This window comes from Salarias fasciatus, chromosome 23 (assembly GCF_902148845.1).
Source record: "Salarias fasciatus chromosome 23, fSalaFa1.1, whole genome shotgun sequence".
Lineage (NCBI taxonomy): Eukaryota > Metazoa > Chordata > Actinopteri > Blenniiformes > Blenniidae > Salarias > Salarias fasciatus.
This window is the reverse complement of record NC_043766.1, coordinates 13,390,140-13,407,918: the sequence shown is the minus strand read 5'-3', so window position 1 is coordinate 13,407,918 and position 17,779 is coordinate 13,390,140. Positions and strand designations below refer to the sequence as shown.

At 40.5% G+C, this 17,779-nt stretch overlaps 2 protein-coding genes across 10 annotated transcripts in view; both read right to left on the bottom strand.

Moving 5' to 3' along the window:
• Nucleotides 1-5,515, bottom strand: part of csnk1g2b (casein kinase 1, gamma 2b) — a 46,608-nt gene extending 41,093 nt beyond the window's left edge. For 7 of the 9 annotated variants that reach the window (XM_030082876.1, XM_030082883.1, XM_030082880.1 and 4 more), the window contains exons 1-2: nucleotides 5,396-5,515; nucleotides 489-1,289 (exon numbers count right to left, since the gene is read on the bottom strand). In XM_030082876.1, the coding sequence (XP_029938736.1) occupies nucleotides 489-716 (228 nt within the window). In that variant the 5' untranslated portion in view covers nucleotides 717-1,289; nucleotides 5,396-5,515. Of the gene's footprint in view, nucleotides 1-488; nucleotides 1,290-4,536; nucleotides 4,674-5,121; nucleotides 5,268-5,395 lie in introns of those variants that run through there. The other 2 variants (XM_030082877.1, XM_030082878.1) reach the window with 2 other exon arrangements.
• On the bottom strand, nucleotides 1,166-9,300 carry dmbx2 (diencephalon/mesencephalon homeobox 2). The gene is made up of 4 exons (XM_030083667.1): nucleotides 9,135-9,300; nucleotides 7,927-8,102; nucleotides 7,402-7,515; nucleotides 1,166-1,225 (listed from the first exon to the last, which is right to left on the bottom strand). Exons 1-4 carry the CDS (start codon nucleotides 9,298-9,300, stop codon nucleotides 1,166-1,168), a joined length of 516 nt encoding a protein of 171 aa, XP_029939527.1.
• Nucleotides 9,301-17,779: the final 8,479 nt, after the last annotated feature.

Genomic DNA, 17,779 nt, shown 5'->3' with positions numbered 1-17,779 from the left:
CTTTTCAGGTCATTTTTTTGCATTGAGAAAAAAGCACATAAGCATTTCTGGGATTTGATCTTAGCAGAAAACTTCACACTGTAATGTACTTTAGGTCCCAAGGTAAACTTAAAAAAATTAAACTGCAAGTCAAATCACAATATCTGTCTAAAATATCACAATCAGACATTTTTCCACCTCCAGCAGCCCTATATCAGAGTCTATTTTGCTTATATTAAAAATGCTTAAAATACTGTGAGTGCCGTATTGACTAAGACATCTCCACATTTATAAAATGAAACTCAATCTTTAAATCAGGCATCTAGCCAGAACTCATTTGAAGAAACCCACAGACTTCACAATGAAAAAACTGATCTAAAACAAGTCGCTTGCCCTACCTAATGAAAACATGCATCCAATAATTGACCTCAGTGAAGCTAATGCAAAACAACAATGTGCCAAAAGGACAGAAATGAATTATGCAATCTGAAAAAATATGGTGTACTTACCAATTTGATGGCCACATATTCGTTAGTATAGAGATTTTTTCCCAGCCGCAGCTCTCCAAAGTTCCCACAGCCGATTTTTTTGCCCACACGGAAGTTTGGGCCAACCATAAGAACTCCAGAATTGGTCCCTGAACTCCTGCCCCCATGTCCAGTCCTGCTGCCTGCTGTCTTAGACATCTTTTTCCCTTCCTCTGTCTCTCCCTTGCCCCCTCTCTTGTCAAAATCCATAAGCTTGTGATACCCTGGCCTCTCCACGGTTATTCTCCAGCCATGCAAATCATAGAAACTCCAGTAACAACGATGGAGGAATCTATAAGGAGGGGGTGGGGAAAGTCTCACTGGACAGAGGAAAGGTGTTGCTGGAAAAACGTGCAGTGGCTCAAAAGACACTTAAACGAGTGGAAACTGCCACTGAAGTAACTTGTGTGTCTACCAGACAGCTTTTTTCCCTTTTATTTTGGTCGTGTTCCTCGTTTAACAGAGGGGCTCCTTTCTGGTTTGTTCCCCCAGTTCTAATCTCCGAATAGCATGTTCCTGCCCAAGGATTAGGCAGGCTGTGCTAAGATGTGCACACAGATGCACATGCAATGAAAGTCATAAAAATGAGCTCCAAAACCCAGCTACTGTATCCACAAGGCCACTTGGGAACATCTCCTGAAGTGCCTCATTCCTTCTGGTCAGCCTTCAGTGAGACAGTGGACACTCTCCATGTTGCAGGGCCACAGCACGAGAGGCAACTGGAGACCGAAAAACAGCAATGAGCCAGATGGGAAACAGATTGGTTTGACGTCAGCTGGTTATCTGCAAATTCAAAAACAGACAGAAGTTAGTTCATTGTGAAAGATACAGTCTTACGTTATATCATCACAACCTCCCAGGTCACATGTCACACACAAACTAAGCCATTGCTTATCCTTACAGAGTGTTTTGGCTAGGGGATACCAAAAGGCACTAAAGTTCACACAAGGCTCACAGTGATACACCATAGCAACATGCAATCTCTCTGGTTTTTCAGAGAACCTTAACATGTTATTGGCTGTTTCACAGTTGAAACAGGATGTACATGAAGGCTGGTGCAAAAAAAAAATTCAAGCAGCAATCAATAGGATTGTGCATTTTAATTCCAATAAAAAATCAAATAACTGATCATACACAATATTTCCTTTGCACAGGGTAAACATACTTCATGGTGTGAGGCACAGCTGAGATGAGTTTTACTGACTGGCAGAGCATGTCTGCAACTGCTTTTGCAGATGTGCACAATATCACCAAGCAGTTACAACATTGAAAAAGCCGCAAAGGTAAGAGAAAGTGTCCAAATAGAAAATACCACAAATCTAGGATAACAAAAATTTTAATTATCTCTACATGATCTTCACTGTAACCTACAGACTATAGCAGAAACAAAAGGGGAATTAGCAACAGCCATAATTTCCAGTTTGTAACTGTGATTGGCTGCTTGTCAGCAGTTTTTTTTTGTTATTATAATTTTTTTTTTTTTTTTTTTTTTACAAACAACAATACACAGACGCCTCTGTTAGGAGTCCCTCTATCTCCCTGATGCCCATGATGTAAGGAGTTGCAGATGCTAAAGAGAGCAGGTAATGCAGGCAAAAGCAATGAACAGCTAGTCTTTCCTACAGAGACGCACTTACATGGATCAATGACAGCTGTAAAGCCTTACCTCATAACATTTACTTCAGTGGGAGCCTTATTATTTGAAGAATTAGGATATAACCTACTCTACAGCTAAATCAACCAAATGTGCCAGATCATATGTACTTATTCTATAATACATTTGTGTGCAACTGTACTGCTACTCTAAAGCGTGCAAGGACAAATCTATCAATGATAAGCAAAAACAAACTCACAATGTACAAAAGCTATATTAAGGTGGTCTTGAAAACCTTCTTATGAACATGTACTTGAAAATTTGTTTATTTTTGCTCGCTGAATTCTGACGCAAAAATGTTTACACAATCTTCTTGCTCTTGTGTGTCCATCGATACACTTCATTTTAGGGAAAAGTTGCCTCCTGAATTTAATGTTTGTGACAGAGACAGAGAAAACCGGGAGTAACGTGGCTAAAAGTGAACCAGACAACAGTGACAACAGAGCAACAAAACACAAGGTGGCCGTGAGAGGCACCTTTCAAAGGGCCAGTTTTTACGTCAACTCAGAACTTTTACTTAAGTGAAAAGACTGATTCTGTATTTGCACATTTGAAAGGTTGTTTTTCTTTTTAATTTGCTAGCTCAGCTCTGCTTGAACATGCTCAACTGTAAATATGTCCACTACAGAACAAGCAATACAGATACATATGTTTGATACTTTTCTGCTAAGCCCAAATTTTCAAAGTGTCAACAGCAGGACCACCAGGCTGAGGAACAGCTTCTTTCTGGAAGCTGTTAGACTGTTGAACTCTGGTGGTGCCCAGTAGTTCTGCACCCTTGACAACTTGCAATGACATTACCCCCTATTTTCATGTTCACTGTTTTAAATGCTGAATATATTGTTTTCCTTGTTTTATTGTGTCTATTTATATTACCTCCATCCCATTCTATATTTCCTCCTATGTAATTCTGTTTACCGGGCTTCAAGTACAGAATTTCATACTATGCCATGTAACACTGCACTGCTATGACAATAAAGAAACCTCAAATTTAATTGCTTCAGATCTAACTATAGAGATAAATCAAACAAAATCTAGAATTGCAATTATTACAAAAGCCTGAAATGTTTCCACTGCATGACGGAGTAAATAAACAAAGGCACAGTTCACAAAAGCAATCCACATTAAACTCATGAATGCCTGCCATTCTTCATTACAACAGCTAGCGTGCACGCGCTCACACACACACACACACACACACACACACACAGGACATTATTAATACAGGTATGCCACACTGCATCAATCATTACAGTGCTATGTCTTCCTTATTGCATGTGACATGGTGATATCTGCTGTAAGAATTGTGGGTAAACTAGCCTACCTGGTCACAAAGTAAAACTGAGAAGGGTGAAAACTATTAGAACATACATGCCAAATGATCACAAAACCTCCCGAAGCACAATACATGAAGCACTTTATTTCTCAAGGTGACCTGAATGAAAAATAAAATACCAGCCTATGTGTATTGAAACCAAAACACCATCAGTTTCTTCCTGGAGACAAAAAAAGCATCCTAAATAACCAGCTCCTTCAGGTGGCTTTCTGACAATCTTAGCCCTTATGTCTAGTCTCACCCTAATCAGGAAGTTCAGTGTGTTTTTTCATGTCAGCTGTCTGTTAAAGCCAGCAGGTTAGTCTGTGAGCCTTCCCTTGGGGCACTGTTTGGATAAACGTGCCATTCCACTTCTTCATAGCTCACCTGCTTAGTTTTGCTCAATTCCTGCACACCAATGGTATCGTAATTATGAGGTTTAATGCCATGGACTCTCAAAAAATAGAGAATAAAGACTCATATGATTGCTATCCTTTTTAAGATGTAAACAAGAACGTCCATAAGAGAGGGGATGTGGGAATAAAATGTCAATTTCTTTACCAAACTGGGCATATTTATCCTTTAATCCACACTGAAAACTTCTAGCTTCAAGTATACCAAGTGAAGAGCAATGTATCCCAGGCAAGTACAGTGATACTTGAAAATACAAAGACGAGTAATAAGACAGAAATATTATCCCTAACATAGCACTGCCAGCATGCTACAATAACGCTCAATGAAGCCAGACAGCACGACGCAGAAAAGACTCCAATTTAAAATGAACCTGTCAATTCTGAACAACAATCACAATTCGTACACATAGTACCAAACACAAAATAAACATCCGTGGACAGAGTGGACTGCCAATTTTTTTCCTATACCTGCTTTTTAAAGCTTACGTTGACGAATGCTAATGGCTAACAGGCAAGTGGATACTGCCTAACAGCTGTCTTTCAACATTGGCGTCGGCTGATCCACAATCGGTCGCTTCCTCTAGTTTTCAGTATTGTTCTCCTACTTGGGAAGACAAACAGCGAATAAACGTATGTATTAGCATATACCGTCTGTGTCTCTGGAGGAGCTACAGCTATCCCCAGACTAGCTTGATCGACGGCGGACAAGGCCAGATACTCCACGGCTGCGACGATTAGGAAGCGCAAGTTGTCTCCATTTTTTTCGTTCAATCGTAGCCAATTTGTTTCTGTAAAGTTGCAGCCCGGAACGTGAAAATGTAATATCAGGGCCACATTTGAGCTGAGATGGATATTTTGGCGTTAAGTCAAGATATTACAAGGCTTCTGCCTGGAATTAAACCGAGCTGGGCACCGAGCAAAAACACGGTTCCTCCTACCCCTTGTAAAAAAAAAAAAAAAAAAAAAAAAAAAAAAATGAAATCGATGTAACATCAACTAATCCGTTACCAACACAGTAGTTTTCTGTTCAAAATAAGCACATCCTATCAATCGAACAAATTGAGCAAGGTAAAGCGGGACATACATAAAATATTCATTGATTGTCATTCTCCATGCTACACATACCTGGCTAGTTAGTAAACGCTTAATAAATGGGAAATAACATCCCAAGCGACATGATTAACAACGTTATCGACCGCAGAGACCACATTATAAATTGGATGACGGATTCACCTGTGAATGCTGTTTTTCAGGGCAGATTCCCGCTACAGCCATTACCCGAAGCACTGCCGGGCAACTCCTTAATCCTAAACAAGCGACTGCACACGGACGGCAGCAGCCTGGGATCTCTCAGCTCTCACAGGCTAGCCATTTAGCAAGTTAGCATACGAAACAAGCGGCGAAAGCGCTAATCTGCCTCGACGCGGTGTATTCGCCGGGAAAAACACGCACTCACGCACAGACACGCTGCATACAGATTCCAGTCACATTAAAGACAACTTGTTACCTGCAAAGGTTTGCTATCGCCAGGCAGAGGGCGTCATGGTTGTGCGTCTTTCTTAGCCTTCCTCGGTCGGGTTCTTGTGTCCGAAGTTGCTACGATTTCACTGTTGTCTCTTTAAGCCTCCCCCAGCTGCGCAGCTCTGCGCAACGAAACTACCGCAACAGGTTTTGGTGAATAGCGGCGATAGGAGGCGTGCATGGCCCACACGCCACTGTGCTCCAGACTGATTGTTTTCTCTGGTAAAATTTGAGATTTTTATATGGCTGCTGAGTCCAGGTGGGCTGGGGTTAAGCAAACAGCTGTACCCTGCAGAACATGTTCAACACGGATCTCCGTGTTTAAATCCTGAAGACTGCAACTGCGAAGTACAAACAGTTCACAACAAATACAAGGACTGCATTGAGGTAGGTTATAAGGTCAGAGAGCCCAGGGAAGTGCACAGAAGCCCCTACAGTAACACGTTACTTTGTCCTTTAGTTCCAATACTTTGCATGGCAGCGAGGAAGTCATTTATATATTTGAAGCCATTGAAATCACTGAAATAATGTTTTCACTTTGCTAATGACTAATGATGGCCATTTCAAAACCAGAAGATGTTATATGTATCAATTGCATCGAGGTGACGTGTAATGTCCAAACCCTAATGTCTGTCATATGATGATCTTCTTGCATTTGTCTGTGGTATCTTTGCTTCGTATCTTTTTGTATTACTTTGTGTTACGTTGCACTTTTGTATCTAATTTGTATTAATTTTGCTTATTTTGGTCTTAGCTTTTTATTTGAATATGTTTGTTTTGTTTCTCTTTTTGGCGATGTATTATTATTATTATTATTATTATTATTATTATTATTATTAAAAACACTAAGCAACTCTCTCGAGAGAGAAAAAGAGAGTATATATACAGATGCCACAATTTTACATGAAATATAGCTATAGTAACCTCATGAAATTTATATTTCTGGGGGTACAGTCATATTTGTGTTATTTTTTATTGTTTGCCCATCTGAATATCAGAATGAGCGTGAACGGTATTGCATGCTACTAATAGTTTTTGCAATTTTGTGCATTAGTCTTTCACATTCATAAGCCATAAAATCAATGAAACAAGTAAAGCAGAAGGTGCAAAATTATTTATTTCATATTGCAATGTTCCAGAACTCAGCTACAGTGAAAAATCTTTCTCAAGGCAAAGTTTGTTTATTTGTTTTACATTATTTTTGCTAACTATCACTTGGCAGTGCAGCCAGACACGTGAAACTGAAGGCAACAGTTGTTTAAATGTGTGTGGTGTTTAGGGTGTTTGTGTCCAAATATGACTGCACTTTTTCAATGCTCAGCAAAAAATTCTGAAAACTCTGAATCATAACAAAGCAGATTCAAATTATACTGTGAAAACTAAAAGACACTTCTGCAATAAAACAGCTGTGCAGTTTTTCCTCTTATCTGACAGAGAGATGCTCAGCTGTGGTCGCAATAGAAATCACACATTTTATGAACTGTGTGGTGTCATGTTCATCTCCCACACAAAGCCACCCTTCAGACGCACAGGGTGTTCGTGAGTCCATCTCAGTTAGAGCCCCAGGTTCGGGTGATGTACCGGTTTGCTGGAGAAAGCTGCATGAAGAGAAAGGCTGCAGTTTTTTGTAAGAGATGATGATGGAGGGATTCCCAAGGTGGAGCTGCGCTGCTGCTGCTGCTGCTGGTGCTGGTGGTGGTGCTGCTGCTGTTGGTCCTGCTGCTGTATGATGGGCCAAAACAGAGGGGGAAGGGCAAGCTCAGCCGACAGCACTCCCACAACAGGCTGATGAGGAGGGTGCTTGTGACGCTCTCCCGCCATGAAGGGAAGAAGCAACGGAGAGTGAAGAAGTTGGTGGGGGCAACGGGAAGGATCAGAGTCTGACTCCTTGTTTTTATCAATGAAAGGAGGAGGGCCGGCAGGAGGAAGAGGAGGAGGAGGGCCATTTCTGTCAGTGCATGATGTGGGAATGTCTTGTCTTTCAATCCTGACATCTTCCTTTCCGGTCCTGCTGTGACATGCAGCTTCTTCCACACTGTTCTCTTTTGATAGAGGTGAGCATCTCTGACCTTTGCGATACTTTGCACGCCTATTCTTGAACCACACCTGGATTAGGATTGAGGAAGACATTCATGTTTATACTACAAGCAACTTACACACAGAGCAATAAGAAACTGGAATCCAATTTTAAAATAAGAATATAGACGAACGGACAGACAACAGACAGACATGATATGATCTGAAATTCTCACACCTCATATTTTCTTCACAATAGATCCCACAAAACATACAAAACACACCCCAAAAATGGCTTGAAAGGCTAAACACGCTGAAGGCATCTCTCAAAACTGAAAATATATGTAGAGGTTGAAAAGCTCTTTTGAAATCACCCACATGAAAGGAATGATGATTTTTACGTGAAAGCATTTACATATATGTCATTGTCTCACCTTTTTAGCAATGTTTGTTTTGGATAGATAGGTGAGCGATTAGGTAACCAATGGGTTCCCCTCTCACCTGGATGCGAGCCTCAGGCAGGTTAATGCACACTGCCAGCCTCTCTCTCATGCTGATATCTGGATACTGGGTCTGCTGGAAGGCCTTCTCCAGAGCCTGAAGCTGCGGCACTGTGAACGCTGTGCGGCTGCGGCGCTGTTTCTGGTGGTTACCATAGCGAGCCTCTAAGATGAGCTCTGTGTCAATGGAAAAAGAACAACAGAAAAAAGAATAAACATTAGGTGCTTTAAAATCTGTGACAAAAGAAATACAACTGTATTTTCTGTTTGTTTTTGTAAGTGTGTCCTGTAAAAGGTTTGACACCATTTCAAGACCTTAGCAGTTCCTTTGTTGGGCTGATATAAACAGTGACTCTAAAAAAGTCTATGTCTTGACCTCAGGGAAAGAGAATTTAACTCATGAATTAATTTATTTTGGTATAAAATATTTAGAAACAATGACAAAATGTTCAGCAACCATAACAGATAATGAAATGGAAAACAGAAAATTAGGAATCCATAGTAAACAATGAGATTTCTATTTCAGTTGAGACAACTTCATTTATTCTTTAGAATGAATTCCTTTGTGACTTTTCACACACAAACAGTCTCAAAACTTGCAAAGGAACTTATTATAACCTAGGGAAATTTGATTAAATACAATAGATAAAACAACCAGAAAATAATAATTATGCATTGATAAAAGAGAGAAGTTTGAGATTGTTTTCTGTTCAAATGAATATTTTAAATAATTGTGTTCCGTGTCAAGCAGAGAGAATTAAGGACTTGGATTGAAAATGGGTTTTTATCTAGGACAAATTATAACACCTGTCACTGAGTATAATGAAGGATGCAGCAGACTAATTTAATAGCATTAGATATCCAAAACTACCTTCCAGAGGATTTCAGTTCATTATTGAAAAAAGTCTGGCTGCATGTACTGTACAGATCCATTGCTGTAGCTGGTAAAAATGAAATACAGACTGTACAGCTATATGGATTGTGGGGATCAAACAAACACTTGAATCAGTTTAATGTCAAAAATTATTATTTGAAGATTACGCTTGGAAATATTGATTGAATTTGTACAGGCAAAGCAGTTACAATGATGTGCAGAATAACTTTCATGACCAACGAACTATACCATAAATCAGTAAATTGATTCTTTGTTTTCCTTTGTTTTTCTTCCTCCTGAGGTGTGGTGTTCAGTGGGTGACCCTGGTGTCCCACCTGCCAGCCTCTCCGCCACAGACAGGGTGTGCATGGAGTGTCCCGCTGCAGAATAAACCTGGTACTGTTCCGCCATCTGGTGGCGCAGATCGAACAGCGCAGAGCTCACACCGTGCAGCGGGTACACCGCACCGCTGGACGTCCCGCAGAAATTCAGCGAGTTCATGCTCAGGATGCTTTTATTCATTCACTTCGCCACGGAGCTCTTATTCCAGCCCTGAAACACACCGAGAATCAATCCCTGCATGGAAGCCATTAGTGTGCATCTAAATATCTACAGTAAGTTGCAACAGGATGATAGATATTTTCATTAAGAGTCATTGCTCCCATCTCTTTCTGCTGCCGCTTTTCGGATTAATAATAATAATAATAATAATAATAATAATAATAATAATAATAATAACAAAGAAATCATTTCCAATACATAAAAAACTCTGATGGAATAACTGATTAAAATTGATGTTGTGTGGCCTCTGAAGGAATGTGGGTCCTAAATATTCAAGAGAAAGTTAATCAAAAGTGTTCATCAAGATGACTGCCAAAACAGTTTATGACTTTCCGGATTGATCCATCATCACATTGTACTGCAGCTGTTTAGAGCTGTGTGTTCACAATGCATACATTGATGTTAAGAAGTAAAATAGAGCCTCGACCGTGTGGTTTAAATAACATCTATCAAAAAAATCATAAAATGAATTCCTGGAAGTGATCTGGCCCAGATTCAGGCTTCCCCCGGTGCTTACCTGAAGTCCCAGAGAGGATCCAGGTGGTCTCCACCCAGGAAGCGGGGCAGTGGAGCAGTAGTCCAGTATTTCTTAGTCCAGTCCGGGCCTTGAATCCTCGCACACTAGCACTCTTTGTCGTGGCACGGATCTAATTCTCCGAAATCATTCTCACCCACGACTATTTAAGTAGCATTTACCCAGGCTCCCCTCAGCCATTAGCCAATAGAAAGAAAGGTATTAGCCGGGATTATGTGGGATGAGGGAAGGGAGGGGGGGCTGCAAGGAGCTCAAGTTTTTGAAACTATTGAACTTGAGAGATTTATGCCAAGGATCCCCCTATCAGCGAGCGTTTCATTCTCCCCGTTAAAACAATTAAAACAATGCGGGCGGCTAATCTCCGAGGCAGGACAGATTAAAATAACAGCCTTTGATTGTCCTCCCCTTCCCAGCCCTCTTTCTCCCACACCGCTGGGTTTGACAGTCTCCCCTCGGAGGGGGTTTTCTCTGAGGGTTTGTTTTGCTAACAGGCACCATATTTTGCCTATGAGCTGTTACCATGTGAAGTTAATCTGAACACCACTCCGAGAGAACAATTTCTTTAAGATCCAGCTGAGCGAAATTAGAAATCTTCTCAGGAGCAGAATCCAAAAAAAAACCCAAAAAAAAAACAAAAAAAAAACGGGGAATTTAAAGCCTCTTCATTGAAGTTTTTGATCAGTTTACCAGTTTCATATCAGACAATTAACATTTTTAAGGGATTTGCTTTTTGCTTTACTAATTATTAATTTATTGTGCATTTGTGGAAAAAAAAACGTATGAGCTGTTAGCAGTTCTCAAATCTATTGCAGTGAATGGCTGTAATAAAGTTCATTATATTATATCTTGCAAATGGTTATACATTTTGAAATTCACTGAAAGCAGATTTGTTGATGAAATCTGACCATTTAGTTATCACCACTCCAAACGAACCTGGAAAAAAAATAAGTACATTTTCCATGTTTCTTCATTCACATTTTTCTTTCCACTCCTCAAATCAGTTTGTTTTTTTGTTTGTTTGTTTGTCTGTTTCTGTGGGTTAGAGTTTAAGTTATCAGTCCAAACTGAGAATTTAGGCATTTGAAAGTCCTTTCAGAGCAACAGATGATGATGCACCAAGTCCTGCACTGCTCTCATGATGAGAAATGGTACATGTGTTAATTGTATGATTACCATTTTCAATCACCTGACAAAGTTTCCTGTAACGAACTGAACAGCATGCTCAGATAAAACTTTTTTTAATTGAATCTGAATAATTGAACTTTGTTTTGCTTGAAGATGCTTGATATATCCATGAGTACTTCCCTTGGTGGCTGAATGGTGGATTAGTGGTTTTCAGTGTCACATTACAGTAAAGATGGCAAACTTATTCCACTGTGGAGTTTGCGAGTTTGCCTTGAGCATGTGTGGGTTTCCTCCATGCACTACAGCTTTCAAGCTCCACGATTGTCTTTCTCTTTTTGTTTGTCCTCTGATGGACTAGTGGCCTTTCTGGAATGTAACCTGACTGTTGATGAGTGAAATTTCAACTTGGCTCCAGCTTCTTGTGACATTGATTAATATGATAGATAGATAGATAGATAGATAGATAGATAGATAGATAGATAGATAGATAGATAGATAGATAGATAGATAGATAGATAGATAGATCGATCGATTGATAGATAGATCCTTCCATCTCCTTTAGGGGGCGCCAGAGATTCCAGAGGAGTCTTTGCTTGGGTGAGGTTGTCAAAACAGGATTTGTCCATATCAAAGAAAACCTCAGTGAGACACGTTCAAGTCAAGAGAGCAGACCTGGAAATCATTGGTGGCACCTGTGTTTGTAAATTCGTGGAAGGGGTGTGGCTGCCAGCATCAGAAAGATCAGAAAAGAGGGTCAGCAGCTTGTTTTGAGAGTAATCTGGGAAGCTTTCAGGGAAAAAAGGGAACTACTTCCAAAGAGGGTGATTCATTCAATAAACAGTGTCAATCCACAGAGATTGAGTCACTTTTCATCCAAGACCAAAATCACTAACTTTTCTCCATGGGCTTTACAATATTCACAGTAAGACATCTACTCTAATACACTCAAGTGAGAGGGGAAACTCAGAATAATGTCTTAATAAGCACAAAGTTCTTTCAATATACACCTAATACGTAAAGCTGTGAGTTAGTTGATGCTGGCATCAGATAACCACTTAAATCACAACAAAACCACGTCAGGAGGCATCAAGTGGGTCTGTGTATTTTGTCAGGGTTGCAACAAAACAACTACAACCATAAATTAATGCTGAAGACTGTGATACTTTTTCATGAAGTGCACAATTCACTACCAGAAGCAGTTTGTTTTCTCTGTATCTGAACCAATTTCATGCAAAAATGTAAAAATTGCCACAGGTACATTCCTGCACTAGGGTCAGCTGCGTCTCCCATATAAGATAAACATGTGGGTTGCGTTTGGGTTGAAGTGGCAGACCAATCACTATAGCTCACTTCTTCTATTCACATTCACGCAAAATCAGCTGCTCAGACTTCCAAAATATGTGAAAATGTTTGTGTTCTTTTTTCCCCTGGCTTTTTCCTCCTCCTTTCACCGTTCTTGGCTGTCAAGCTATATTAGTGTCCGATAGAAATAAGTCATTTAGAAGAGGCTCTGTCGGCCAGCCCCTCAGCCTCACTAAAAGCTCCAGGATTAGGTCCCAGAGGCCTTTGTCTCCACAGCCTGCAGGATTAGGGGAGATTTACTGCAAGCAGAGAAAAAAAGTAGTTATTTCATGGCACTTTCATGATGAAACCTGGCCAAAGCTGTGTTGGCTGGGGGGATTAGAGGCACACAAAGAGTGTGCTTGTGTGTGACCCTCCCCATCTCACAGCCGCCACAACTAACTCACATACTGCTACCCCCCTGCCCAGATCATTTCCCCTTCTGCGGGCCAACGGGGCTCGTCCAGGTTCACCTCCGACCCTGCAAGACATCCAGGATTTACTGGAAGTGAGTGTCCTATACTCCATTTACCCAGGGAACATTTGGTCTTCCTAACTCTCAATATTTAGGAATCTTCAAAAGGCACCGTCTCACTCCGTCAGTCCTTCATGTTCATCAGCTGGAGCAGTGGGTCTAATCACCAGGACATGAGCATATTACATTAAAGAGCGAAGTGCAGAGGTAAACGAGAAGTTAGTGGATTTCGGTACCTCCTGGAGTGTTGGAAACCGCTTAGAAGGAGTTATCCTGCTCTTAGAGGATCCACTTACACATGCATGGATTACAGCGAATAAAAGACAAAAGGCGAGTCACATCACTGACAACAGTGTTACCTCTGAGCAGGTGTTACACAGGTTCAGAAGCTGTAGTTAGATAGCTCAGGGAATTAAAGGGGCTTTACTGCTCTGCTTAAACTAAGAAAAGGATGGGATGAACAGTTACTGTCGAGACACTCTCTTGTTATTATAGCTGTTACTTAAGTTAATAAAAAACCCATCATTTCTTTCTTTGAACACTATTGCGAATATACAGCAGGAGGGGTAAGAAAAGGCTAACAAGTCAGCCTTCGTTGAAGTGTTATGGAAACTTTGTTTGACAAGTTGGCTACTCAATTACAGTAACAATAATCTAAAATAAAACACGCACAACAGTCATTTCAGTGATGGTGATAGCTAATTATTGACATCTGAGCATTCAGGGATCCTGTCAACAGTTTTGCACAAGTTTGACTGACTTTTATTTAAAAAAAAAAAACATTGGGTTTTAGCATATCCTTTTACTATTACCATATTTGTCTTTTCCTTTCAATTTTGAAAATAATGTCCATGAGTAGCAAGTCATCACTTCGTGCAGCACTTTTCTGTTAGACAAGAGCTCTATCAATAAGTTTGATTGATTATTCGCCATAGAATTATGACCACCCAACTCATATTCTGTTCCCTTTTGTTGCCAAATCACCTGTGACCTGTTTGGTTAAGAAATACACCATTTCTCTGAAACAGTGCTGAGGTATCTGGCACCAAGATGTGGCCAGAAGAAACTTTATATGTCAAAAGTTAACTTTGCAGCAGCAACTGAAGCTAAGGCTTCCTGCTTTTTAGATCAGACCACATTAGCAAAGCTTCACTCCCCACATGCATCACAGGGTCTTAACTGTGTTTAAATTACAGTCAGGTAGTCATCAGTTACAAAGAAAAACTCTGAACATGATCTATAAAAGGATTCCAGTGCAGGGTGGAGCTGCTGTGGGTTGGATAAATTTACATTTTTAACTTTTCTAAAGGTAGGAAGGAAAATAGTCCCTTCAGCCAGTGGCCAGTATGAAAAGGAAGGGACGTTTTTTTTTTTTTTTTTCCTTCCCAATTAAAGAGAATAGGTTTGTGGGCCAGCAGAGCAACAAACACAGCAGGATTTGCTTGCAAACATGTGATTTTGCAATTTGAACATTGTGATCTGAGTGTTCACACACGTTCTACAGCAATTGGGAGTGCAAACGAGTAACCTGGCCAACATGCTGTAAGCATTTGCAACTATTGTTCACAAGAATGTGGGGGAGAGGAATTGGCAAACATTTTTAATAATATTATTTTTATGATATTTCTTTGTACTTATCAATTCCTGAACTGACAAAGCAATATTATTCTTATATCATTTCAATTTATTGGTTTTGATTGAGGAATAATTTTAAGAGAACTTTATTTTTCTTCTGTTTAAAAGTGTTATATCGGAAAAAAACTTGACTTGAGGAATACCACAAAAAACCTGATGCACACATGCCTAGAAACTTGTCACATTTGTATGAAAATCACCATGAAAAATATAACAAACATTAGATAGTTTGAGGCTCTACACACAACCTTCACTGATGGAAACTGGGGGGCAGCTGAGTTAAGTGAGGGAATAAAGGCAGTAAATTGTCTTTGTTTCTTTTGCAGCACTTAGAAGTCATTGTTAATGTGTCCTGTTAAACAGATGTTTTATAGAGCTGGCCAGTCTTTCTTTAATTACTTATCAATAGTTGAAATTTGTATTGACAAGGGCCTGTCAGGACTGGGCCTTTGTAGTTGTCAGTTATCTTGAAGAAAAGCCCCTCCAACACAAAGTGGATCGATGGGCACACTGAGAACAATTGGGAGGCCTTCGGGGACTGCAATGTTAGTCTGGGAGCATGTGGGCCAGAGAGGGTAGTCTCCGCAGAGGATCTAAAGACTTCTTCAACAGGGGGAATCGATAGGGCCTGCTGGCCTTTGACCTGAGGGAGCGAGGGATAGCAGCAGCAGGTCTTCTTAAGAGCAGATCACACTACGAGGCCTGACACTGGCTGTGACACTCTTGGGGCGTCCTGTGGCATTGACCTGCCTTCAAACACTGAAAAGGAGCTCAAATAGAGATGCAACGACAGTCAAACGTTCAGGTTTTATGACAGCTTACACCAAGAACATTTAATGAACTTACTGAGCATTTAGTCTAATTTTATTGATTTTAAACAGAGATGCAACATGAACTCCCCATTATTAAATCCTAATGATCTTCCAGTGATCTCTTGTGCAGCCCATGGTATCAAAGCAAAGTGCAGCTTAAACACAGCAGCAGATCAATATGAGAAACTGAGTAAAGATCAGACTCTTAATTGGGCAAGAGTGCCACAGATTAAAGATCGATAGAGAATGACGGGCAGCTGTGGGCGTCGTCGGGGGTCAAAGGCACCCCCAATGGGCCGGACTGGGGGCAAGGGTGAGCTCAGTCCGACTGAGAAGGCACACAAGCCTCTTTTTCTAAAAGCTCAAAGACAACACACTATGTAAACAGAGACTTTGATCTGCTTCCAACTCAAACTGGGCTTTGTATGAGCTGAGGAAGACTTGACATTACTCTGAAAAGTCAGGAGGGAAAGACGGGTAAATATGAGCACAAAAAAAACTTAAACAGGACATAAAGTTTTCCCTGACCTTCATCCATATAATACAACCCAAGTGCTGAAAATGATGAAGAAGATAGTTTTGGCAGCAACTACCAACTTAGTGATAAAGCAATAACGTGTTTAGAGCTGCAGGTATTTCATTGAGCTCATTGCATTTTTCATAGCTGAAAACAGACGTAGAGCTGCAGCTTCTCTCTCCCTGCAAATCGCTACTGTTTCCATCGGAGAGCAGCTCGTGTCTCATTAAGTTGCTCCTCTTGACAACAGCACTGTAATTGACATCAGTGTTAGCCTGTATCTATGATACAGGCGATCCATTCACATCGTTGGTTTACTTAATTCTCACTGTGGTCACTCTTCTTCCAGTCGATGCAACTCCAGCTGACCTTAATGAGGAAAACAGTCATCAGATTCACCCCACACACTGCTGACAGCTCAGTTCATGTGCCACAGCATCCGACAGGCTTAGTGCTGTGTGCAGCAGAGCATTGGGACAGGACACACCGTGGAGTACCGTCAGAAGTGTCACCGTCAGTCTAATAAAGTTTTCCTATTTGCTGTGACTGTATCAATCAGTCATTGAGCAATGTGACAAGTCCTCAGGTAATGTAGAATTTTCTCGAGACTTGAACACTTCAGAAAACACCACAGAAATTAAATCATGTGTAAGAGCTACAACAACCGGATGATGACGTAAAACCACTCTTATTTAGTCAAGGTCCCTTCATATGTAAACATTTCCTGTTGATTTATCTGTCTGTCCGTAAGTTTTAAGTGGTGATTGGAACTAGATATTTTTGGTTGTTCCATTTTTGCTAATTATACAGTATTCAGTAATGACAGTAATAGGTTGCAACAACAAAGCCAGCATCATAATTCTGTGTAGATGTTTTGCTACTTCAATGATGATTTCTGAATAAGAGCACAAGACTTCTGCACTTACGATCAGAAACTTGAAACTAAAATTGAGGCATTTTTGATCTGTTTAAAACCATGATATTTGAATATTTCAACATCAGCTATTGTTGCACAGTAGTGAAAATATTTCAAGGTCATGTCCCAGATGCTATGAGTCAAACCAAAATTCTCCAATAGTTTAATTCATAAGTGAAGATTAATCGATGACAAACTTGTCTGTTCCTCATCTCATTGTTTCAGTTCCACGATACATGCAGGGAAGTGTGTCTGTGCTTTGTGGAGATAATACATCACTCTGCCTCCCAGCATGTGGTCAGTGTCCCCCCCTCGTGACTCCCACTCGTCGAAGGTGACCAGGGGTAAGGGGGGAGAGAGGCACTGATCGAATTTGATAATGAAGACGACCCCTCTAAGCTGCTTTTCTCCACATGTTGGAAATCGTTGGAGCACTCAATAAACACTAGGAAGCCCCCCTCCCTGTCAGTGCAACATTGTGTAGGTATTGATCTCTGCTAACTGGCTCTTTTAATACCTGGGGTCCGTGGCCCGGCCTGGGGAAATGCATACTGACATGTGACGGTGAGAAGCTTAATAGGCAAACACGCTGAAGAAAGGATGGGCCTCTCAGTTTAGCATTTCTCTCCCGTTTCTTTTTCACAATTTACACATCTGCTGAGAGGAGAATTTACACCCGCTGCACCTGCTGTTAAATGGACATATAGAGTGCAAGAGGCCCAATCCTGTGCAGAGAGAAATCTGTCACACTGTCAGAAACTATTTGTGCAGCAGTGGAAAAAGAAGAGTTCAGATATATGACTGAACTCATATTACAAAAGAGTGAACAAACATTTACTACAAGGTGAAACATTCAAAAGGGAGGATGACTCAAATAAATAAGAATCTAAAACTGTAAGATTGCCAGGATGTATTACGCTTTTTCTTATTTGCTTTGGTTTAAGTTTTGAATTAAAATCACATATACAAAAAAAAGGAACATTGGGTGCCATTCATACATTAGAATGAACAAGCAAAAGGTTAAAACAGCACTTTTGTTTTATTGAAACCTAAAACACATTGA